The 27186-nt window shown below is 27.4% G+C and overlaps 1 protein-coding gene across 4 annotated transcripts in view; it reads right to left on the bottom strand.

Annotated features, from left to right (window-relative positions):
• Positions 1 to 2725: 2725 nt before the first annotated feature.
• The window catches only part of LOC132926933 (LIM/homeobox protein Lhx3), a 50003-nt gene continuing 25542 nt past the window's right edge, over positions 2726 to 27186 (bottom strand). Inside the window, exons 1-8 of one of the 4 annotated variants that reach the window (XR_009661562.1) lie at positions 14204 to 14610; positions 11666 to 11840; positions 9845 to 10047; positions 9548 to 9731; positions 8126 to 8271; positions 7869 to 8057; positions 3294 to 3501; positions 2726 to 3155 (exon numbers count right to left, since the gene is read on the bottom strand). Coding sequence is in view for 1 of the 4 variants with exons in the window: in XM_060991359.1 (XP_060847342.1) it covers positions 3389 to 3501; positions 7869 to 8057; positions 8126 to 8271; positions 9548 to 9731; positions 9845 to 10047; positions 11666 to 11840 (1010 nt within the window). In the remaining 3 variants the exon portion in view is untranslated. Of the gene's footprint in view, positions 3502 to 7868; positions 8058 to 8125; positions 8272 to 9547; positions 9732 to 9844; positions 10048 to 11665; positions 11841 to 14203; positions 14611 to 27186 lie in introns of those variants that run through there. The other 3 variants (XR_009661561.1, XR_009661560.1, XM_060991359.1) reach the window with 3 other exon arrangements.

The raw sequence follows: 27186 nt of genomic DNA on the forward strand, positions 1-27186 counted from the left end.
TTGGTAGTTTACGCCACTTTTTAAGTTCCTTTGTAATTTGCGCCAAATAAAACTAAATAAAATGGCATTATGTAATCTGAGCCATCGTGTACCTACTAAAATTGTAATTTGTGCCATTGTACACCTTATTAAAATTGTTATTAGCGCCACTAATATTATAATTTTAAATAAATGTATATAAGTAAAACAAACTCCATGTATATTAAATAAGTAAATTTTCGTTTAGTAATAAAACATGTAAAAATCAGTCATACTATAATAATTATAAATAATTGTATATAATAATAAACGCCATCATATTGAACAATTTTTCGATTCGTGAACTTTTCGATGGGTAAAAATTTGCGTATAATATCTCTTTTAGTCACTTTTAATAAACCAATATGTATCCATTGCTTATACTTTTATATAATTTTTAAATGTGAAAATAACATAAACGCACACGCGATTTACATCGGACTAACTGTAAATATCACGATTCACGACATTGCTGTTCAATATTGTTCGATGTCTTACTTAACAATGAGTTGATAATTTTCATTAGATTAAACGTAATCGATTTTCGATTACGTCTAATAAGTAATAGAGACGATATGTCTCTATTATTAGTAGAACACAACAATATTATATTGAACACGCGTCACTACGTCGGTACGTATTATTGTATATCCTATGCGATATCAGTAAATTTATCTGCTGGTAAATTCCAACTGCAATTAAAGTTGAAAGTGTGGCGCAAATTATGTATTCCATTTTGTTTTCTGTCGTGGCGCAAAATACATGTTATATTTTTATATTTTGGCGCAAATTACATACGTACTTAAATGTACCTATTCGTGACGCAAATTACAGGTAATAAAATTGGCGCAAAATACCATCTCCCTATGAAATAATTGAATTACATAGGTACAAAAGTATAATATAATTGCCATCACTTGCTTTCTATATTAAGTACTTAGGGTAATCCCTTACCTACGTAAATTATATACGGGTTAATTTTATAGTACTTTTCACTTATCTTCAACAATAAAAGTTTTCTTTGAGCGAACTTTTTCCTAACCACCCTGTCATTTAATTGACATGATAATGATTAACAATGGGATAAAGTTTAATTTAAATATTTGATACGATAAAAGTCAATAGCATTTTCTCTAGGTATGTATGTTGTGTGCACATAGTTATATAATTTTATTTACAAAATCTTTAAGTAATCTTTAGATAATGTCTCTGCAGATTTACAAAAGGTGATTATGTTTCCAAGAGCTGAAATATTTAAATAAAAAGTAATTTTCACAAAATATGAAGTATTGTTCATTTTGGTTGTAATTCCAATCCCACTATCTTGTATTTAACACGAAGAAACTACTGAACGAAACAAAAAAGATATCATAAGTGCGTTTTATATACATATTTATAGAAAACATAGAGATATTCAAATTTGGCTGAATAATTGCATCAATCAGAATAAAAACTGGTCAGTGGCGAATTTAGGGAGGTGTTCATGTCACCCTCCTCATTACAAATTCCTAAATACGCCACTGAAACTGGTGTCTCTTAACCTTAACGTTTCTTGTTTATAGTGTGACCTTATGCGAAGTATCGTCTAATACTCTAATAAAATTAAAATATACTACTTTGAACCAGGACATACATAATATGTGATCGCTGATAGTTGTTATAACTTAGGAGCTCAAACATATCACTTATCATGCAAAACCATCACTAGAATATACAGTCTTATTAATCTTGGATAACCACACCAGTCACATTTCTATGGCAGCCTATCAGTTTTGCAGTTAAAAACACATTGTTATATGTCATTATACCATAAAATACTTCAATTAGACTACAGCCATGAGATGTTACTTTTTTTTTGGTCCGGCACTAGAAGCTGCATTCAAATGAGAGTGTGACTTATATATTAAATCAATTTTTTTAGTAAAAATAACACTCCATGACTTAGCAGAATTATTTGATAGGGCTTATTCTTGTGAAGCTACAATACAATAAGGTATTTCAGAGTTTGCCTCAACGGGCATTATTCCATCGAATCCGAATATTTTTACCGATTAAGATTTTTTTGCTGCGAATACATTGAGTTGTGATAACCTTACCAATGTTGAAAATATAATTGAAAACCTTACAACTTTAATTCAACACTTTAACGTTCTAAAAATGCTGATGATTTATAGCTAAAAAAAAATGTTCTTCAAAAAGACATTTTGATTGATGAAAGTTTCGATATTATGGAGATATATGACGATGATGGTGATGACAACATCAATGATGGCAGTGAAGTATGTATAATTTATGAAGAGTATGGCAAAAATGAAAAACTTAATTTTAAACATTTGAAACATATTTACATAGAGTTCTAGAAGCTAATAACTTTATAGTTCTATTGTAAGCAATAGTAAAATATTTAGATTTTTATTACCGGAGATACGTGAACTCCCGCTTAGGCGGCTGCCATTACTCCGATGTTCCCAAATAAACTAAAAATTCAATTTAAATTTTAAATTAAACGTATTTAAGGAAATATTATATCAAGCGGTTAGTCATAAGTACGCCTAAGCTTGAAATAATACAAAGTTCAAAATACAACATTGTTGATTATAATTAGATAATCACTCACTTATTTTAATTTTATAGGTAATACTAACTATACATTATAATGTCTTTAAATTGATGTTTAATATATACATATACATTATAGATATTAAGATACTTTCAAACAATTCTTTATTAACGATATATTTATTAAAGCTTATTTTACATTTCATACACAATGAATATTTTAAGATATAATAATATTAATTACATAACTTAGTCTTCCAAAGGGTAATACTTAATATACAATGATACAATGTAGCCTTATTATATGTACACATGTATAATTTTATATATGACAATGTATTTTTAAGTTGAAACAACAAAATTCCATAGCCTGTATACAATTATTTTGATTTATTTAAAGATAACATTTAAATGAATATAAATTCGAGATCAAAAAGAAAAAATATCTACATCTAAACACGATTCTTGGCGTAAACCTAATGAAATACCATAAAAACTGTTGCGCGAACTAATGATACACATGTCACACAAACACAGGAAATAAAATAATTATTAAACATTTTAAAAACTTGGTTCTCCTGAAACAAAATAATTAAAAATAGGTATAGGTATCAAAGTTAAAATACATCAATAAAATGAAACTATTATGTAATAGGTAAATGAATAGAAACATCACAAATAGTTAATAACAAATATAAAAATTATAATGTTCTCACCCAGTCAGTATGTTTGTTATATCCCTTGGTAGGTTAAAAGAACATTTTTGATTTGTACTTCGTAATACATTATTTTAATTAATGATAATATATTTTCAATATCTGTGCGGTGTTTCTCCCAGCCATGAATCTGGACTTGGTGGGAAATCTGCAAAACCATGTGTGCTACTGTTGTCGCTTAGTTCTGAAGGCGCAGAATGTGTAGGACCTAATAAAAAATAACATGATAATTTATTTTATTTTCATTAGTCGTTAATAATTATAAAATGAAAAATATTATTATTTAACAATAGTATACAGTTCCCGAAACTCTTATCTAAGAAATGTTGTGCCACCTAAAAATAACATCAATACACATGTTTAACCGTACATAGGATGATTTTTACTTAATTTATCTTATGTCAATTACAAATACATAAATGTATGAATATTATACACATTTGTACTTATTATACTTAGGTAGCTGATAAGCTTATACCATATGTACGAGTAAAACATTTACTAATCTTATACCACTTTCATAGTTATGAGTTACTTTATTCATAGCATAATATAAATATCAAATTTAATAATATTATCAGACGTCACTCGCATATTATTAACTTTATATTTATATTTATATAAAAATAAAGTATAATTTTCTTTTATACTATTTATAGAATGTATAGTATGTTTCAATGATGCAATTCACTATAAATAATAGCAGTGTATACCGGCATCCGAATACAAAGTTGATTAAGTGATATTGTTTAAATTATTTTTATCTGGCGAAAATCGTAAAAATAATATAAACAAATATAGGCCGAGAATGATAGGTGTTATTTGTACTGTCAATAATAATAGTTACCGATATTAAATAAGTCATTAAAGTTAACGAAATAAATTAAGTAAAAGAAATAAAATTGTTTTTTTTATCTTGGGATACAAATTTTGTTTTCATAAGCAATTATCGAACATCCAACAACCAAGTTGCTACAAAACAACTGTAAACCGTATATTTAATTAAATTTGTTGAATATTTTAGTTGAAAAATCAATAATAAAATCTCTAGATTTGAAGTAAAATGCTTCAGTGATTACTTGATATTTGAGAAAATTACGTATCCGAAAACTCAAGCTCCTCTCTTGAAATGTCCTCCTTGGAGTGGACCACTAACTTATAATTATGAATCTTTCCACTCAAAATGCTATGTGGTATTTAACTCATATATACAATTATAAACATTTTGTTAAATGTATATTTATCAAAATGTGAAGTACTTATATTATTAAATCAAGAAATGGTACAAAAAGTAAAAAAAAAAGAAAAGAAGGTTTTGGATATACTCAAAGCTTATTTCATATTTTTTTTACTAATAAATTAAAATAAATTTCAACATAACTTATCTTTTTTTATTTATATACATACAAATCAAAATTAAATTATCCAAATATTATATCTAGTATAATTATTATATTATATTTAAATATTTTAAACGACTGAATTATGTTAAGTATTATATTACCTACACAAATTAATCAAATTTTTAAAAATTAACATTTTTAATCATCTGTAGAACTTTTTATTACAGACAGTCCTAAAATATTTGTATGGATGTAAATGAAGATGCTTTTTTAAGTTTGGTTGGATTCAATATTTAAACATAAATACAAATATTCTTATATTTTAAATTTCACGGGACTCAATTAGTATGTATCTTAAAATAACCCAGGACACAATTTGTTCTAAAAAATTTTATTGGGATTCAGTTCGTATGCGAACAATAATTAGAGGTTTATATTTTTAGATTATTCCAAAAAAGATATTGATGATGGTGAATGATATACTTTCCACTCCATTAGTAACAAAGCAATTAATAACATTTCAATAATGTAACAAAGCAATAATTATATTATTAATAAGATTTAATTTAAAATACTATTTCGTGTATAGAAAAAATGTCTGAAGTGTAACTAATACTTGCAGAAGTCGAACAGCATAGGTAAGTCAGCAATACTAACCACGTCAAAATGTATGTTGCATAGTTCGTTGTAGAAAAAATAAGCGTAACATTCGGCGCCAGTATATTAGCCACACCCATTACCGCCGGCGAACGCAGAAGCCCGACGACTGAGGATACTCTTATAATATGAGAGTGAGTCAACGATACAATATTTATTATTAATTAATTTGATATTATTAAGTGCATTTCGAGAACAGCTATAGTTTTATGAAGTACACTGCGAATAAATATGTTGTACAAGACATTAAAAACTGAATTTATTATGATGAATTTAAAAAATATATATTAACTCATAGAAAAAAGATATGTATGGGATTATTATTATTATTTTTATTTTTTTTTGATTAATTTTAATTTCAATTTTTTGATTCTTGATATTTAAAACAGTAACGCGTTATACTTTAGGGATTACTTATCGAAAATAATTTTCATTAACTTTTCATTTTTTATAAAAAATTTTACGAAATTATGTAACGTGCGTTACAAATAAATATGACGTTTTAACAGTAACATGTTATTTTTGTTACGTTAAAATTGAACATGGAAATACTTATAAAACTATAATTAAAATAGTAGGTATTAAATACCGTTCGATTATTCTTCGATACCTACCTATTTTTTTTTTAATGTCATAAAAAATATTGACATGTATAAATTGTAATACATACACCTTCTCAAAAGCTAAAAAAAATATTTATCTTTGGCATTTTTACCTAATATATTGATTGAGTAATAATAAAATGAACACGGTGAGACAAAAATGCATACGCATTGCAGTACCTATGAGAAAAAATAAAGTTGTTTGTTTTTTTTAAGGTTTTCTTCTTTGCTAAGGGATCTATATGGTGGTTCTAACTACATCTAACTTTGATATTTTATTTTCATATACATTGTTTTTTGTTTAGTGCTTGCAATTGCAATCAACATTCATATTTCATATTATCTTATATGGCCCCTGGATCTACGTCTACCTATGATTAATTTATGATATACGTTATTTTCTGCACGGACTAAGACAAACAAAACTGAAATCACGTATTCTATATTCTGACCACAAACATCTAGTGTTATCTACTAGATAACCGTAGTTGTTATTTTAACCAGTGTATTTTGTGTAGTATTTAATTAGTATTATTCATGATTTTTACAGTTTTTGGAAAATACATGCATTAATAATAAGATACACCGACATAATTACTAGATCGAATCAAAATAATAAAATGTTATTCCGTCCAAAAAATTCATTATTATTCGTCTTGTGTACGATCGAATTTCAATAATACAATGCATTTACTATGCAGACATGCAAACATTAAACACCTATTTTAAATTAAAATAATAATTATTTTTATTTTTGTCCGTCATTTGTATGTTTGCTAAAGAAAACGCCCTAATTCTAATACATTTTCCTATACGATACCACGATTAAAGTGTTAATCTATGATTAATTATGAAATATGATTAAATAATCGGTACAATGGTAAAAAAAACAGGCAGATAATGAATGGTAGATATTCATGCCAAATTTATCTTATTAACAATAACAGCCTTTAAAGCTTTACAATATCAATCTATTATAGTTTATGGTACAAAATATCCATATATTTTCAATAAAACATAAAAATCATAAATAACTACAATACTTAAGTGGGCATCACACCCGCATATGTTGTCTCCGTCTTACAAGTACGTAAAATAGCAAATTTATGCTCAGCAGATCAGGTTTAGCTCCGTCAGTTTAAAAATTAGAGTGAATCGACCAATGGTAAGAACATTATCTGTATTAGTATGTTGGTTTTTTACGATTATTAAGTTTTTAAGTTTTTAAATGAGTTATGAGCATTTTAAATTTACGCTATGTTATATACGCATAACTTTCTAAAAAATTGAACTATCGTAAAAAACGAACGTACAAACAGATAATTGTCTTACCATCGAGTTTCATAATAGGTCGATTCACTCTAATTCTTAAACTGACGGAGCTAAACCTGATCTACTGAGCGTAAATTTGCAATGTTACGTACTTGTAAGACGGAGACAACACATGCGGGTGTTGCGGCCTCTTAAACAAGAGGGTTAAAGTAACTCGGGCTGCGCCGTTAAACGTGTGACACTTTTTAGATTGAATTTTTGGTGTTTGGTCTTCTCATGATAAAATAGATCTATTTTTATATCATGCTTATTTAAGTTTTTACGCTCAACGTCATACAAAACTAAAAAAATACTCATAAGTTAAAATCTTAAGACTTATTTAGGACCTACTGAAATACATTTAAAAAATGTAGGCATGAACTGCCGTTTTTTATTATCTACCTATCTAATTTTTCAAGTTTTAATAATTTCTTTTTGTTTGTAGATATAAACTATATCTATTTTCAAATTACTTACAATGGAACTTCCATTAAAATACTGTTCTGGTTTTGAAATTTATTCATTTTTATTAAAAACCCTTTATCACATGCAAGTTTAAATATATTCTATTCACCCATGCCTATTGAAATAAATAGACATGCAAGTACACCTTATTTCTTTAATAACTAATACAGCGTAAATATATGCATTGTTTAACTTGCCTACTGTGATGTAACCATTGTCTGCTGTAAATGTTGTAACGTGTTGAGTGGGTGATGACATGTATTGATGTGACGATGGTGAAGAGTTGCCGGGTAAAAACTTATGGTGATGACTCCCGGGTAAAGGAGAGCTGTGTTCTTGATCTATAGTTAACGTGCTTGTACCATAACTGTCATTGCTTTCTAAATCTAAACAAAATAATATAAATATTTTAAAAAAAATGTCACTTGCAATTAGTTTTATTCTATAAATTTACCGTGCGAATGACTGAAGTTCGAATCAAGATCAACCTTAAGGTCGTCTTTGTCGTTTCGAGGCGAAATTGAACCTTTCATTGTTCTGAAATATTGACTCCAACGTGATCTGCCAGCGTCTTTTTTAAGCCTTTTTTCTTTTGCACGTCTAAAATGTAGTAGTACAATTTGTCAAAATATAATATATGAAATAATAAAAAAAAACCCTATAAAACTATGCGGCAGAATTTATTTATTTATCTTATAAATAATTAATTATTTTTACTAATTCAGTTTTTATCACTATTATTACTATAAAAATTAAGGAATTACACTAATTGCTAAAAAAAACCTCGGGCATCTGGTAATTACCTATTTAAACTCGTGGAACTTATTAATAAAAAATGTAACTTTTAAATATTTTTTTGGTAAAAATTGCAGACCATAATGAATGCACATAATTATTATACGAGTATCATACATACACAAATAGGTACAATACGCCATAAATTTCTATTTTAATCTACAATATAATTCAGTATTAATACACGTGACATGACAACATGTATTATTTATATTTAATTCTAAAAATAATTTAAATTACTGAGTTATAAAAGTTTTAGCTAGGTAGGTATCTACCTACTAACATAGGTATTAAATAAATATTACATTTCCAATAGGTGGGTATGTCCATTATCCGTACTTTTTAAAATGTTCGTTTTACGGATTATAGCATATATTAAATTTAAATATACTAAATGGCATGTATTAAATGTTTTAAATTATTAAAAGGTATGAGGTAATTTAAAAAAAATGGACAGTTTATTTTAAGTTTAAATTATACTATATACTGTTTAAGTTTATAGCTGTTAATTAGTTAATAGCTTGTTACCATTTTGTAAATTGAGTTTATAATAAAATAATTGTAACAAACTAGTGTTGGCACAGCTAGACTTTGGAGTTAAGGATGTTTACAATGTATAGGTAATTATAAAATTATAAAAATAAATTAACTTATTAGATTATCAAATGAAATAATTTGATATATTTAAATAATAAATGTATAACATTTTAAGTAAAAATAATTTATAGCTAATAAGTTATAACTAATAACTATCGAAGATGAATCAATATTTTCTTTTTGTTGTTCTAATAAGCAATGCGTATTAGAATTAAAATTAAAATTTGACAGTATTTTCTTAAAATCCAATACTTATCCTCATTTTAAAAATTATAATCTTTCTAAAATTATTTTATTTATTTTGTCATTAAAATTTAAAATATATGATTTTGAATACATAATTTTCTAACATTTTTTAAATGTTAGGAGTGGAATATATAGGAAAAACTGTTCACAAAACATGAAACAGTCAGAAAAAAAATGTATGCTAAATAAAATGAACCGTTGGCTAAACTGAAATAATATAATTTTGGCATTATTTTACCTGTTTTGAAACCAAACTTGGACTACCCTCATGTCTAATCCAGTGTCTTGACTTAGCTGCTCTCTAACATGTCTAGCTGGTTTTGGACTGTTGTTGTACGCCATTTTTAATGTTTCCAACTGTTTTGCCGTAATAGTCGTTCTTGGACGTTTATTTGGTTGATCACCATCCAGGCATCCGCCCTCTAAAAATATCATTTACTTTTAAATTTTCATCAACGATAGTAAAATAAAACCACAAATTTCCCAACTATTTTGTAGCATCATGATTGGAATCGTAATAAAGTTCGAAACACACCTTTCGTTTTTGCGGCTTCGTAATCAGGTTTACACACTAATTTCCGATCTTCCATCAGATAAAATTCATCGCCGGTATTCAACGTACGGCCACACATGACACATGCAAAACATTGTAAGTGGTAGACGAGATCTTGAGCCCTCCGAACTATTTGTGTGGGCGGGATTCCCAAATCGCAACCGGCGCATTTTGTCCCGTACCTTCTGGCAAACACCAAAAATTAGTCTCTAACCAATTTTATTTTTTTAAATAATTCTTTAAAAAACCAAAAATTAAATTAGTAATGAAAGGTTTTATTAATATTAGTTGATAATTGATAACTAATTTTCTTCTAGAGATTAGAGAAAACTTTATATTAGATTGTAGATTGGTTTTACTAACGTTAAAAAACTCTTTCACATCTAAACAGAAAAATAAAAGCAACTGCCTTGTGCAGAATAATTTTTATTAATTAATTAAAACGCTTAGCTACCCGGGTTGGTACTTACAGAATTTGAAAAATTCTAACCAAATTTTGGTACATTTTGATGACATAAAATGTAATTTCTTTTTTTCTATCATTTAAGCCTTAGATATATACATACAATGATTTTAATATTTGAATATTTACTAGAATCCCGAAACGTATGGCTATTTATTCAAAGATATTTTTATGATATATAATTAAAATGTGATAATCATTGCCCTTTGATTTATCAAATTATTTCAGAACAAAGATAAAAACAATAAAGTATATTTTTACTACTTATTCGCAGTATAGACGTGTTTTATCTATTCTTAAATTAGGTATAGTAATATTAGAATTATGAGAGATAGGAATTCACGTTTTCTTCCATTGAATAAGAAACTCAAACAGCTTTAAACAATTTCATTGTGATTTTCTAAGTTAATATTTTCACTTAAAGAAGCACTTCTTGATTCGCAATAATTTTGTCGAAGCCTAGACACGACTTGGTGATTTCGGATTGTCGCAATTGATTCCTTATTTAAATATATATAACACAAAACTGATGAAGCCAAATTTGAAAATGTATAAAAAAAATAGATTGTAAACATATACTTTCCAATAAATATAATGGATAGCATTTAGAATATCTTCATGAAATTCCATAATTATATGATTTTTCTAATTAAATTAAGTTAACTTAGAAGAAATTAGAAGAATTACTTAATAAATAATTAGTTTCTATAAAATTTAAGTTATATTTATTTATACTCGTAAATAATAATTATAACTTATTAGATACACTTGAATTGGTTTTTACATTTGTTTTCCTATCAAGTAAACTTGAGTTAGTTAACCTTTAATATATAATATCATTTAATATAATTTAATTTAATATCATTAACTTGCCCAGGATTGGTTTGTTGTAATGAAAATAAACCAGACTGTAAAAAGCAATATCGTAAACACTTATTAATTAATTATATTATTTTATACACTTCTAAGTTTTTTTCTAAGTTTTTTTCTTAGTTTCTTTTTTACATAGTATTATGTTATTTTTATTTTTAGTGAACCAATATGTATTCAATTAATTATGTTTAATTCCTGACATTTTCGTTTTTTAAATGTAGTGCACGATTTTATATTTTTCAATTCAATAACTAAACAATCTTGATAAAATGAAAGAGATAATATCACAGTACATTAAGTATGTGTGAAAAAATATTCACAATAGTCGATGGTCGATGTGTGTAATATTATAAAAAAGTTCTATTGTAGTAATACTTCTTCATTTCATTATTGTATTATTTCTTTTGTTTTAAATACTTGAATTATTTAATTCTATTAATTTTCTCGCTTACGTAAACTGTACTCACTTAAAGAAGTCGTCTTTACAAAACAGCATTCCGTTTCTTGCAAAACACTTGTCGGCTAATGTTGCTCCACACTCGTTACACTTTAAACAACGAGCGTGCCAAGTGCGTTCCAATACTTTTAATATAAATCTGTCTAGTATTAATTCTTGACAACCGCCACACTTTGGTATACTAGCTGTAAAATAATTAGATTAAACAGATTACTAACGTTTCATTTATATTTAAATATTATACATTTTGCCATAAACTTATAAATTATAGTATACAGAGTGTATATAATCTATCGGTACTTTATACCTCATATTACATATACTATTATATCGTAAATGCCGAGGAAGTAGCTTTGTTATATAGTAGGTGTTCTTGTTATTAAAGATGTAATGAAAGTGTGTGATTGGAATTCAACGATAAACTATTGTATGCAGATACGGTGCTAAACGTAGATTAACACATTCAAAATTATTTTTTAAAGATTTTTTAGAATTTATTTATATGCATGATAACTTAATTTTTTTCTAAAGAACATTGTATATTATATTTTATAATAATTTTAATATTAATATTATATATTATTAATTTATTAAGTTTAAATCATCCAAGGTTAGGTTATCAATTTGTTATTTATGTTTGACTTGTAAAATGTATAGATTTTTTTCGAAATGTAACGAAAAACTTGGAAAATTGATTAATCAAATATCAGATACAATAAATATATTCTTGAACTATCAATCAAAAAAACAATTACAGAAATAAAAATAAATTCTTCAAAAAAAAATATTTTAACTGAGAATATTCTAAAAGAAAGTATCCGAAATAAGAATATTTTCTTCAATTTGAGTTTATGTATATTGTATATAGTAATTCGTGAATAAGTACGGGTGGTGGTACGACGAGGATAATACACAAAATTATAACACCGTCTGTCGTTGGTGTGTAAAAAGGGTTGATTATTATTGACATTTTACTTTGCCCTCTGGTGCGTTTATCGGTAATGGTAATATCTGTCCACATATACATTGATATTAATAAAAATAAATGCCATTATTATTGAAAGTAAAAGTATTATTGGTTATTGTGGTTTCTAGCAATAATCCTCTGGATATACTAGACGAGACACTGTGTTTTTCCGTATTTTTATATCTTTTAATTATATTGTCTAAGTAAAACTGGAACACAGGACAAGTTATATTTAATATATAAGTAAACCTATATAGTATTTATTTATTTATTTATTTGTTAACGGGCTGGGCCTTATTCAACAGTTTAACATAATACAATAATACATAATTTAAAATATATTAGGATAAACTGTTTTAATGATGTTTTATCAGTTATAAAGTCGAAAATATTTTAAATTTAAAATATGACCACATATTTGCTCATGCACTGTTTGGAATTTTATAATTTCACAATTTAACTAATCTAATCAACAATGATTAATACGGGGGTTGTATATCGCAGGTAATCACTGATTTTTCAAAATAAGTAAACTATTTATGCTCTATAATCTGGACTGAAACTAAGGAAATAAGTCTTATTATTGGAATTTGGAGTTGATCATTTTAAAATTTCTCATAGAGAAATAAGGTTACCAGCCCAAACAAATGTTAACTTAAAAATAAATTAAAATAAAACGATCGGTTTCTTCTCATTCGATTTTTGATACATTGTTATAATATAATAAATACTAATCGTAGAAACATGAATGACCGCTATTACTTAAAATATAATTTCCTATACATAATAAGTTTTTTTATTAATAAGTAACTTTAATAAGTACTTTTTTTTCTATAAATTTTGATAAAAATCAAATTTACTTTTACACATAATAAAAGGTTCTTCAAAACCTGTATTTAGAGCAATTCAGAAGTACCAAAAATATATGAATTTACATTACATTTTGAATAAAACTTCAATGAATATTATATATGTATTATATTTATATATATAACCACTGCAAATAATATACGTATCTAGTAATACAATTTTTTTTTATATAAATACGGTCACAAATAGTTTTAAAATATGTTTAATACCTACACGGTTATCGGTCACATATAATAATTATACACACGGAGAAATAAAGGCACTAATTATTTATTAAATAAAGTAAAGTTGGTATGTATAATGATTTTAAATAAAAAATAAACTAATAAATATTTCTTGATATATTTTATATTTAGTATAGGTACAAACATTAACTTTCCTAAAAAATACTGTGTGCATCAAATAAGATAAATATTTATAAAAAAAAAATTGGTTAATTATCATATAGTTTAAACTGAAAAGTGCACACCTTTTTATAAATCTGGGTAGTAAAAATATCTTGCTTTTTTTTAAACTCGTTCAAGTTAATAGATTTAGTTATTTGTTAACTATATTGTAACTAATAATTTGTTTTACATTGACTTGACAGAACTAGCTCCATAGTTAATACTCCCCATTAACTTGCCAGCCATTGTTACACGATAATAGTATACAAAATAAGTATCTATAGTAGATATCTAACTATAACTACCTTCGTATAATATTACATACCTAAGAGTTTCACCGGTATATTATTCAGATCCTGTTGAAAGAATCTTAAAAACGAGTTGGGCAGCCAATCAGCCGTGTCCGATTCTTCATTGCTCACGTGCAAAGACGAATCTATCATTTTCGGCCGTTAGGACGAACATACTACGGATCATCGGGACATCGCGTGAAGTGTGTAGAGTAATCGGGCGATGTATAACAGGCACGGCGGTGGGCAGTGGAAATAATTTTAACAAAAAAAAAATACAGAGAATAAAGACTGTTGAAAACCGAAAGTTTTTTTCGGCAGAATGACAAACAACAGTTATAATAATAATAATAACGACGATGGCGATGATGATGACGACGACGACGACGACGACAACGACTAACGTCGCGTACAATGGATTCATGAACACTGACGAAGCGCTGCCGCCACCCCGACGAGAAAGGCCGCCGGTAGTCGGGGGGCGGCGATCAAAAGAGAGGGTGCGCGTGTGCCTTTGTACGAAAACATCGGTCGGCGGTGGTCGGGGGATCGATAAGCGCCGGCGACGGGGCCCGGCCGGGCGGCGAGCGCTCCCATTTGCGACTGTCGGCCACACCCAGCGACACGCCGGCGGGCGACGGGCACCGCCCCAAACTTCCCCATAGCCCGACGACCCGTAACCACCACCACCACCGCCGCCGCCGCCACCACCACTACCACCGCCGGTTCCGCCGTCTCGGCGTGACGAGTTTTCCCGCCGGGCCTGGTCGCAGTGACAGGTAATCCGCGAAAAGTCTATAGAGGACAGGCGGGGCAGGTGTACGTAGTATACCTGCAGTACACCGCAGTAGCGCGGAGTTGCGACTTGTAAGGCGATTTTAAGGAGTGTAAAAAAAGAGAGAAAAAAAAAAGGGGAAAATGAAAAAAGGAAGCGCCGCGATAGAGCCGGAAAGGATGCGCGCGCGCGAGCTGTGCCGCGGGAACGACGAGAGAGGGAAAAAAATGATATCCACCCAAAGTCGGGTATAGGTATACATAACATATGTATAAAATGTAGTGTATATATATATATATATGTACAAGCACGGTTAACGGACTTATTCTGCTATATAAAGCCGCCGTAAAGGATAAAGCGCGTGTGCGAGCGAAACGTGTATAATAATGCGTATACACTATATATATATATTAGGTACGGTGAAAAGCGAGTGTTCGGCGAGGGAGCTTTCGTATTCCGCCGCACCGCCTGTGTGCGGTACAGCCGCGGGTGTGCGGAGGTGTGCCTAAAAACCGACACCGTAATAACATATAGTGATGCGTAACACACCGCCGTCTGTTTTAGTTCGGGTTACCGGGTCCCTATAATTTGACGTTTAAAACGCCACAGCCGTGACTGTTGCAATCCTATATTATATGACGTGCGCGCGTGTATATAGATAGGTGTGTAGGTAGGAGGTATACGTGTGTGCGTTATTCACGAACAAACCGAAAAGTCACTAGTACAAAATTAAATTCTGCTTTTTTTTTTTTTTTTTTATGTTATTATTATTGTTTTCCATCGAAACGGCCGTTCCCGTCAAATATACCTACGCGTGTTATATAGTATTATACGCAACTTCAACGGTATTTTTTGGCCAACGCTTTTATTTGTGAATACTGCGAAACCAAAGTTAATTGTGAAAAAATGATTCAATGTAACATACTAGCTAATACAACGTCTAAGGGTTATGGAAATAAATACAATATTTTGGAGCGTATGGTATAGTCAACAATATACTATACCAGTACAATATAAAATAGTTTATACTTTCACAAAATTGTTGTATAAAGAAAAATTAATACTTGAATAATTATTATACAATGAGCAGTAATACTCATATTACAAGTTTAAATTTTTTGGGTACAAATTGTTACTAACTGAATACCTATCTTATAAAAAAGTTTGAAATAAAGCTAAAAAGGGTTTGTATTTTACCTATAGTAATTACTAATTAATTAATAAAAATAAAATAGTCGCTTTCTTTATATTTTTTTCTTTTGTGTAGAAACATTCATTGTACTTGTAAGCTAAATCATAATTAGTTATACTTTATAATCTAAGCCCTATAAGGTTTTATTTTATGATCTAATGAAAAAAAAATATATTCTTTAGTTAAACAAATAATATAGTTGGTAAATAAGTGAATTTTTAAATTCAAAAATTATTTTTTTTTTATTGAAACACAATAAAAATGTCTATAATAAATTAAACATATCATATCATTAATATCAATTAATATTAATATTAATTCATATCATAACATATCATTCTGAATAACGTTTTAATACTGAAAAAATGAGTAGCAATAATTTTCACAACAGTAAAAAATTAAATTAGTCACCACATCTTTAAAAAAAATATATTGTATTAATTAATTTTACAGCATTAATAATATGTTGTAACTTAAATATATATGTATATGATCATGAAGTGTTTCTTTTCATATAAAATAAAATATTAATCATATTTTTTGTTTTAATTTATATAAATTAAAAACCATAAAAAATAATACCAGAATCTTGAATATTCATATTTTATTCTAGTATTTAAACTAGATCTGTTTTATGTATCGGAAAAACACAACTAAAATAACTTAAAAAAAGCTTCATATTTATATAATTATTTTTATTATATAAAATAACGCATTTTAGTAAAATATACTTAAAATAACATGATTATTTAAAAAAAAAAAAAACGTTCAATCACTTATTCGATGTCAATGTTCTCGTAGATCATAAGTGGTTTATCATTCGATTATGTTAAGTAACTATAATGTGGAGTAAAAGTAAAGTGGTTTTTTTAAATTAACCCTTAAAAGCATAAAGGTAATGTATGTATTGCATATCCAAGCTTTTAAATTTACGGTTTCTTTAATTAATTTTTATGACAATAATTGCATAGTTTAAAACCCAAAAACTTTTATAAAATTATTAAATATCATTATTATTAACAAAACCTGTTAGCGGTATATGTATCAACAATTAAAAGCACCTTATGCAAATGATTATGTCTAATCAGATACTAATATATAAACGGACGACCGCAGCGGTCGTTTGGGCGAAGGTAATCATTTAATTTTGAATGAAATTATTTTTACCTATGTGAGGTATAAACCTGGTAACGGATTTTGATATGGACGATATCACTACTAATTATTATATTTGCCAAGATTACAAACATACAGTACAAATTTTACATAATAACACCTTGCTCGTCATTCGTATATTACCTATATAAGTGTGAAATCTTTTTTCAAACTAATTCTTAACGATAGTTAAAAATAGTACATTTTAAACATGCATTTCAATATGTTTTTAAATATCTAACATATTTTAACGATCAAATGAATTACAAAATGGAACATTTCGATTTCATTATACGAACAAAAGATAAAACGTAAGTGTTTTAACTTGTAGTAAATAGTAATATGAAAAATATATTAAAGATGACAACACAATCATGACCCGAGTTTAAAGAGATATTTAGCATTATATATAGTTCGAAGTTCTTTTAAAAGAAAAGCTATTGAAAATACACATGAAAACCCGAATGTAATAAATTATTACTATCAAACTCAGGATTGAAGTCAGAGTGAACTTAATTTTACTGATATTAATTTAATCAGGTGTTCAATTTATCGTAACAGAAAACATTATTGTACCCAATAATACCCAAATCACAAAAAAGTAATTTGACCAATTATTATGTACCTAACATTCAATTAACCATTAAATTCAAAGATCATCAACTTTATTTCATGAATGATCAAAAGTAAATTGCTATTACATAGCTTGTGGTGACTAATGTACAACTTCTATATAAATCACAAAATGTTTTTGTAGATTTAACATTTTCGTATTGTTCTAATAGTATTTATGTCAACTATATACACACAATAATTATCATGTATCAGTACCTATGTATTCTTGACATCAAAATCAAATTCAAAAAATAATTACTTAAGTGTATGTGTTTGAAATATGCAAGTTATGTGCAATGAACTAATTGATGAAATTCATCAAGTAAATTTTTTTCTTTCTATGATAAACTGCACATTTAGTTACAGCATTCACCAAGTTATCGCAGTATTGTTAGAGTTATAAACCGAAAATCAGTTTTATTTAAAAAAAATATTAAGATATTATTGTTGTAAACAAAGAATTAAGTTTTGCATGTAAATAGATTCACAACTATTTGTGATTTTTCTGATGTAATAGAAAAAGAAGCCTACACATTAGTAAGACATTTTGAATACTCATTATTGTAATTTTTAGTTAAATAATTACAAAATTCTAAGTTTATACGATCATTTGGGAAGTGTGCCATAAAATACTCTATAAAACAATTAGAAATTTCTTATGGGTTTAAAAAAGAAAGTCCGTATATTTTTTTGTAGCCAGATTCTGGAATCGCAGTTTTTATTTTTATATTATTCTGTTAATCCAATTTCTTCGATTTTTCTCCGTCAACTTTGAGTTAAATGGAATCTGTATCCAATTACTCTTTTTAATGGCCAAATTATTTTTGCGCTGACATAAATTGATTTTTCAAATCGGCTACGATTGTTGTTAAATTTAATTCAGTACATTTTGTTTTAAAAAACTAAATAGTAATGCATATATATTTATTATTTTTTGGACAATAAAAATAACTAATAGAACTAATGCCCATTTATAATTATATGGATTGTAAAAAGTTGATAAAACAATTTAGAACATGAATTTCGTACAATATTTTGTATATTTCGTTTAATATTATAAACGACTCGCTTTATTTCACGATTCTTTGTAGCATCATTGCATCAATCATACCAACAAGATTTTTTACGTTCTCGGTGTATGCATTGTTTAATATTGTCAATATAGTCATTTTCAATGATATATTCAATTTGAGGATTTTTAATATTTTCCTATTTATAACTTTGGAAGGAATTTCTGTGAAAATACTGAGTTTACTTTTGAGTTTCAAATTACAAATTTTCATTTTGATAAATAACCAAATTATTTTCTCGTTCACCAGTTACAATTTCAAAATTCATTGTAATGTATAATAATGACACAAGAACAAATCGAGATTTATCTGATTAGTCATTCTATGGGTTCATTCGTCCAAATGGTGTACGTCCCTAGACACATGGGTATATATAATTTGGTTATAAAAAAAATCCTAATTAGCAATATACCTAAATAATAAATAGATTTAATCAAAAGATGCAAAATCATTATTTTTTCAATATAATATCATTTGTTATAAACTAAAAACTTATAAGTTATAACATACAATTATACAAATGTATAATACATCATTTTCAAAAATATCCAGTTATTTGAATTAAGCTTAATATAATATGATGTTTAAATTGATACATAAACGTATAAATTTCTATTTACATTTAAAAATAAATGTTAAGTATTTTATAACACTAAATACACCCCCTCCCCCCAAAAAATTATTATTTTCATAATAAAAAAAATTGTAAAAATGTTTAAATTAAAAATTAGTGTATTAAACTTCGGGTTAAAATTAAACCTAACTTTATTCTCGGTATAAATAGTAAATGATATATTTTGTAGTCATAAATTTATGCTTCCTCTTCTGACCTCCGCATAATATTATAACAATACACAGCGTTAAGGCAATTTATTGTTGTTCTTTTTAAGTTTAAATCAATGTTGAAGTACTGAAAAACTTTTTGAATTTTGCTAATTTCATTAAAATGTTAATGTCATAAATATACAACGTATGATTAACTTTTAAGTTAAATTTCAAATCTTTAAAAATTAATCAAAATATTGAAATTTTTTTTTTAAATATATTCAAAAAAAATATCACATTAAAAATTGTAAATCTTTTATACGAAATTAAAATTTCATATGGAAATTATTATTGTTTACAAATTAAAATATTTTTGGCTTTTATCAAAATATTAAGCACCGGTCAATAGTTTATTACATTGGTAAAATAAAACAAATTAATATTATTGTAAATGTTTAAAAAAAAAATAACAATTAGGTATATACAAAGACAGAACTTTAATAATTACCATTCTTCTGCTCAAGACATTTATTTAAAGAAAATTAATTTTGTATACATATTTTCCTTAGATGTGTATAGATTGTACATACCAGGAACGATATTGCAAGAAAATAAAAATATTTTTATTGAGCTATCTATAATATTGTAAATGTAAAATGTAATGTAAATTTTATATCATGTTATACGTATTTTATTTGATAATTTTTACTCACATAGTTAAACCTTATAATGTCAACATGTATAATTATTGTTATTATAATTTATTAGGTTACTCTCACAGATTACTGATACTTTTAGATTTAATACCAGAATTCTATGTTTGCGGTATTATTTTATCTGAGATTTGATAATTCAAAATATATTATTTTACTATAAATAGTGAAAATGTTAAATTAACTTCTAGGTAGGTACAGGTTGGTTCTTGGTGCTTTTATGGGTTCTATAAGTTAATTTCAATAACAGAGTTACAACAATATGAGCATGTCCCACATATACCGAAAAAATATAGATTCAATTATTATTGAGACGTTAAAATAAGGCGCGGTGTGCAGATGCTATATTGTTATGTCACTTTGGTGTTTTTATATTAAAAACTTTATTGTTATAGAATTCGTCTTTTAATATTCTAATATGTACATTTTTATGGTGAAAAACTTAATTTATATACGTAAAACAACATATCGGAATCTTTAAATTAAAATTCTGCCATTGTTATCATAGATAAATACTAATAAGTGTATAACTGAAATGAGCATATATACCTCAAACAGATGTTTCTTATAGCCCGCGGTGTTTACGGTATTAAATTTTATAGATTCTATACATACTGAAATACCTGCCTGTTATAACGCAAGCGGCCTCGTCTTCAATTTATGTAAAATATGCGCTTGGGTGTATTATTTTTTCTCCTTTTTCACTTGGATGATAGTGCGCCAGTCGAGACTCGAAATGGTTTAATTTAAAAAAATAAAAATAAATTACTTTTCTCTGAGTTTGTAGAGGGGCTGCGACTGCAAGCAGATAATTTACATACGGGTTAATCCATTTAACTGACTACATTAAATTTCTAAATAGATTTTTGAGTTTGTAAAATAATATATTTGTAAAGTTTGAAGAATTTACAATACTTTATTTGATAACAAGAATTCAATTATATTGTTTTTTTTTTTTAGATTTTTTCATGATGTATATATTTTTAACATTACATTCAGAAACAAAATACATTTTATAAAATATTGAAAAAAATAGCTTTTTTGTTAATAAGTATAGGTTTTTAAAATTAATATGATTAGTAAACTACATATTTTGTGGTGAAAATACTTTTTATTCTCTGGTCATTTAAACAAGATATGCATATTAATAATAATAATAATAAACTATTTATTTAGTGTTTAATGGTACTAAATGTAAGTATTTGTCAACGAATTAAAACACTTAAAAACAACTGCCTATGATAAAAATGTATATTTTATATAATAACCACAAAATTTGACTTTGAAAGTTATTATTGATATTTACATAATGTGCATTTCAGAATGCTGAATGCAGGACGGATCCCGGTTCGGGTGTAACTGATAGTTTCAACAATATTGTCATGTTAGAGGTACATAATATTATACACTGTGCGTCGCCGCTTCTATTGTCGGGAGCATTAGAGGAATTATATTTTATATTTTATTATTATCGTGGCACGAACGACAAAAGGGATATGCGCACACAACCGGCAGTGCATATAACTGCTGCTGCAGTATGGAATCTATTATTGCGACCGACCGATACGACAGATGGCCGCCCGAAAGTCACATTATTTATATTATAGAAACTGCCTTTTTATAATACGTGTTTTTATGACGATTGTCCGAATGCGCTCGATGACGACCGCGGCGGCGATGACTTATGTTTTTATTTATTTGACTATTATTATTGTTATTTCAATTTTTTCCCTGTTATATCATTCACTATTGTTATATTATTTATGGAAATTATTATATTAATGGTCGGGATCTAGGTTTGCCTATACTTTGGCACTACTATACTCTATGTGCCACCTGTTCGTTTTGTATTTTGTCGTTCGAATGAAAGTCATGTTCCGATTCGTAACTTATAGCTATGTATGAATTTACTGATTATAATTGCTATATTATCTGTTCAAAATATTTTGTAGTATAATTTATAAATTAACTGTTGCATTTTTTAACGTAGCTATGTTAACATGGTTTAGTATAAAATATAATCAATATAAGAAACGCCCTCATTATAGTTGTTAACCTAAATAATAATTTATTGTTACTTAATATTATTTTGCACGAAATACCGACGTTTATTATACAAAAAAACCTTTTTATGCAGTCGATAGCTAGTTAATTAATTAAATAATAGTGTTGTATAAAATCAAATTTTTTTAGCAGGTTTAATATATTTTAACGTATGATGTATCTATTAAAATTTAAAACATAATAGTAAACTAAAATTCATGTTTTATCTGATAATTACTAGATAAAATTAATTAATTTTTATTTTTTCATATTCTAGTAAGAATGTAAGTATTTATCGAATGCTTGCCAGACAAGACTTGTCTTTTATTATTGAATTGAATTAATTAAATATTTGGGTTAAAAGTAAAAAAAAAAATCAAAGATTATTAATATAATGTATTAAGATTTAAAGGTTCAATGTTATTACTTATTTCAACACAGTCACTATGTTGTAATTAGCGTGTAAAAATGCGCATCCAAAGTAACCTAGTATTATATTATGTAAGTACCTTAGTTGCTGCGAGTCGGCAATACAATGTGTAATTTAAACAAATTTAATAGCAATTCAATGATAAATATTATCTCTGCTAATTTACCTACATGGAGTCGTTAGTAATTTTTTTACTCATACGTTTTCCTCGTTTTAGATTTTATAATATACATTAAATGTACCATAATGTGTACATTTTGATTAATTTGTTGAACATTTTAAATTATAAAAATCATAATCTTAGAGGGAAACATGAAATGTTTAATGATTATTATTATTATTAGTACTAGTAGTAGTAGTAGTACTTTTCACTAAGACTTAAAATTAAAGATAACTTCTAAATAATACAATTTTCCAGCTAACAATTTTATTCTCATCTAACATACCTTACAAATCACTCTTACCCTTGCTTACAATCACTAAATAATATCAAGCGACAGGAAATACTCTAAGAACGTTAACTGAAATGAGAAAATTGTGTATAAAATTAAATTATATTTATCAAAAATTCGTCTTTTTTTACACGGCCACACATTAAATTTTACTTTTTATTTACTCGTATCGTATCACTTAAATGAGTTGTAATCGAAAATTACTGGTATGGTACTTTATTTTTTTTAGTGTACATCTCCCATACTATCTTCTCATTTTGTCTTGTATCGTGTGACTTTGTCGTTATTAAAAAATAAAACTCATTTTAAATAATACATGTGTTGACAAAAGTGAAAATGCAATGGAAATACTCAAACAACTTAGAAGTTAGATTTAAAAAGACTTTCAACACGGCTACAAAAAGTAGCAGGAGTGTAGGAACAAATGCATGTTTTACGTCAAACGATGAATAATGTAAAGGAAATTAATTTTTAAAAATGCATTAGGGTTTTTAATTTGTGTTTGTTTATATTTTTCTCATAGTTCTGACTTACGTCAACATTTGGTGTTTTTTTGGTGCTAATTAATCATAAAGAAAAAGTAACCTTCTAACATTTGTTTGTCACCTTTTATCAACTCAACTAACTATCGCGGACTACAAAAAAAAATTGGCTCAATTTAATTAATAACAACATAATTAATGGTTGTAAAATAGCTGCTTAATTTCAAAGCAAATTACATATATATTTATAATTACGTACTAAAAATAATACTTGTTGTACACATTTCCTTTTTTCAAATTGTATGTTTATTTTAAAGTACTAAAGGTATACTATAGGTTCCTATATGTACAAGTACATTATATACATTGTTGATAACTATTATAGACAGTAAAGTTAGTTAAAAGTTATTTTACTTTGATTTAATAATAAACGTTTTCAATATAATTCTAGTTCATAGTAAAAATACGGTACGATTATAAATATTCATCGTTGGAGAAATGGAGACAGTAAAGCTTAATGCCAATGTAACGGCGTGACACCCTACTAATATTGTTCGTACAATATAATTCTGTAAACTTTTTATGCTGAAAGGAACGTACAATGGTCATCTAGGTCAACCGAAATGTAATCATAAACGAGTCGGCCGTTTCAGAGGGTCCTCGACAACAATAATATCAGCGGGAAGTCTTACACAAAGTGAATTAGTGTATACCTATAAAAGAAGAGATCGAAAAAAAAAATTAAAAAAAAAAAAAGAAAAAGAAAATGATGCATAATGATAAAAGATTATAATGCGGATATAAACCGTTGGATAATTTCACAGTCTAATCCCCAAGAGAAAAGCGCGGCGGAATTGTCGGCGGTGCACGGGAACCGGGACAGGTCGCGTGCACGGTTAAACCCCAAGAGTGCCCGATGGCTGATATCCATCAAACCTAATTATTATTTGCGCTTAGGATCGGTTTGGCACGTGATTCGAAAACAGTTATTCTTCATTCTTTCTCTTTCTCTTGTTTTTTTCCCCTCCCCTGGTTTGCTTTTCTACGGCTGTGGCCACGGCAGCACTCGTCTGCCTTGGGCGGGTGTACCAAATTGAATTATCGAACGTGGTTCGTAACAAAAACCAGGGAAAGAGTAATGGGAAGCACACGCGCAAAATCGTTTTGCAACATCAAAGCGGTTGTTGTTGAACACAAACAAAATATAATATAATATAGTTTTAGATAAAATATTATCTTTAGATTTAAAATTTGTCTATGATTCATTTATTATCTAAACATTATTTGAATTTTCTCTGATCGTCTACCTGTAGTATACATTGTAATAATTAATTATAGTTATATAAAATAAAATAAAGAAAAAAATATTGTTTTGTGCATAAAAAGTCTTAAAAAGTATGTATTAAAGTAATTATTAATCGGGCGTTTGATGAAATTAGTTACCTACTAGATTGATATTTATTCGTGGGCATTAAATGAAAATACGTGAAATTATTTAATATATTTACTGTAATTTTTTTTATTTTATTTAAGGTTACTATAAAAGATTTTAATTTGTTATTGACGATTTACTCATATTTAAAAATAGTCAAAGTAATATTGGTAGGAATGTATTTTCCATATTAAACATTTTACAGTGAGTTTAATTTTCATACTTATAGTAAACTCCTTCACACGTGACTAAAGTTGTACTTAATGTTTCGTACAGAGTATAAAATGTTCACGTGCAGAGTTATCTTGTATATTATAAAATATGTAAAACGAAAATGTACTTTAGTATTTGTTTATTAATTTAAATGACAAATTTATACTTAAGTAGGTAGGTACCTCAGTTTTCTCATTCACGTGCCATAAAATATTCAACCTTCGGGTGTATAGTAAATAAATAAAAGTAGTATTTATAATAATATGTAATACGACTATGTATTATTATATACTTACAATATACTGTATGTATTATTTTAACTATAGGTTTAGATTATTTTCAATCTAGGGATATTTAATTTTCAATTATTTAAATTATTTTAAAATCAATATAGTATTTAACTATTCATTACTTATTTTAAATATTTTATTTTCCGGAAAATGGTTTAATTGATACATAGTTTTACAAAAATAGTTAAGGGGGGTGGGGATAAACGATCACCCGAAAAAACCACGTTGACAGATGATTCAGTAATAAAAATAAAGTATCAACACATATAACGATTGTCACAGGCTATTGAATTCTATTGATTCATTTCAGATTGTTAAATTGACTAACAAATGCCATTTATGTGTAAGGCGAACAATACGCTAAAATGCACTTATATGTATTGGAGTTAATAATTTAGTAGGAATCAGCATTTTTATATTTTTAAATAATTGTTTTATTTAAGTAGGTACGTATTTTGGTATTTGACTCATATGTATATTTTATTATTTAGTCTAAACATTTTATAAATCATCATCATTGCAGAAAATAAAGTTTGCTTAATATTTAACACAAAGCTGGACAATGACAACTAAAGCAAATTGAACATAATATTTTAATAAAAATAAAAAAAGTCACAGTCAATAATTCCATAAAATGTTAGTGCACAGTCTTAAGAATACATTATTCTATCATAATACACATTTTATATTTGTATTGCCCATCATAAGCTATAATAGCCATAACTATATTATGTATTATATGGTTATATTCTTAGAAACAGTTTTGTTTTATCAATTTTGTCATGAGACACAATAAAAGTAAATACAAATATTTTTTTTTCTATATCTATATTCTATTAATATTTATTACCAACATTTAATAAATTAAAACTGCACGATTGACGTTTTACGGTGTCTCGGGGTGGTATATAATAATATATTATAAAAAAAAAAGCAGACGTCCAAAACGTGGACCAGCCATCGTGGAAGTACGTTGCGGTTTTTTTTTCCTGAGTGGGTTGAAAAGTCTTGGAACGTTTTGCGGAATCAATATCTGCTGTGGTGATAGGGTAGAGAGGGGCAAAAACTGGCGATGCGATGACCTAATAAAACACGACGTACAATAATGCACGGCCATCTACAAACGCGGTGTATAGCGCTAAGCATGTCCAATGTCCATTACGAAATTAATGTACACAAAAACGACGGCACGTACACAATATATAGTACACAACAAGGCCACCTACAACATACGTGCGTACATATTTTTTCCCTTCCGTTTCACCCTTATCGGATGTGTATTATTTTTAGGCGACGGGTCGTTCGAAAACGTTTACCGCCGTAATATTATAATGTGAGGTTTTTATTTTGTGTTTTATATATTATTTTTTTTCTCATTCCTTCCCGACGTG

Source organism: Rhopalosiphum padi, chromosome 3 (assembly GCF_020882245.1).
Source record: "Rhopalosiphum padi isolate XX-2018 chromosome 3, ASM2088224v1, whole genome shotgun sequence".
Lineage (NCBI taxonomy): Eukaryota > Metazoa > Arthropoda > Insecta > Hemiptera > Aphididae > Rhopalosiphum > Rhopalosiphum padi.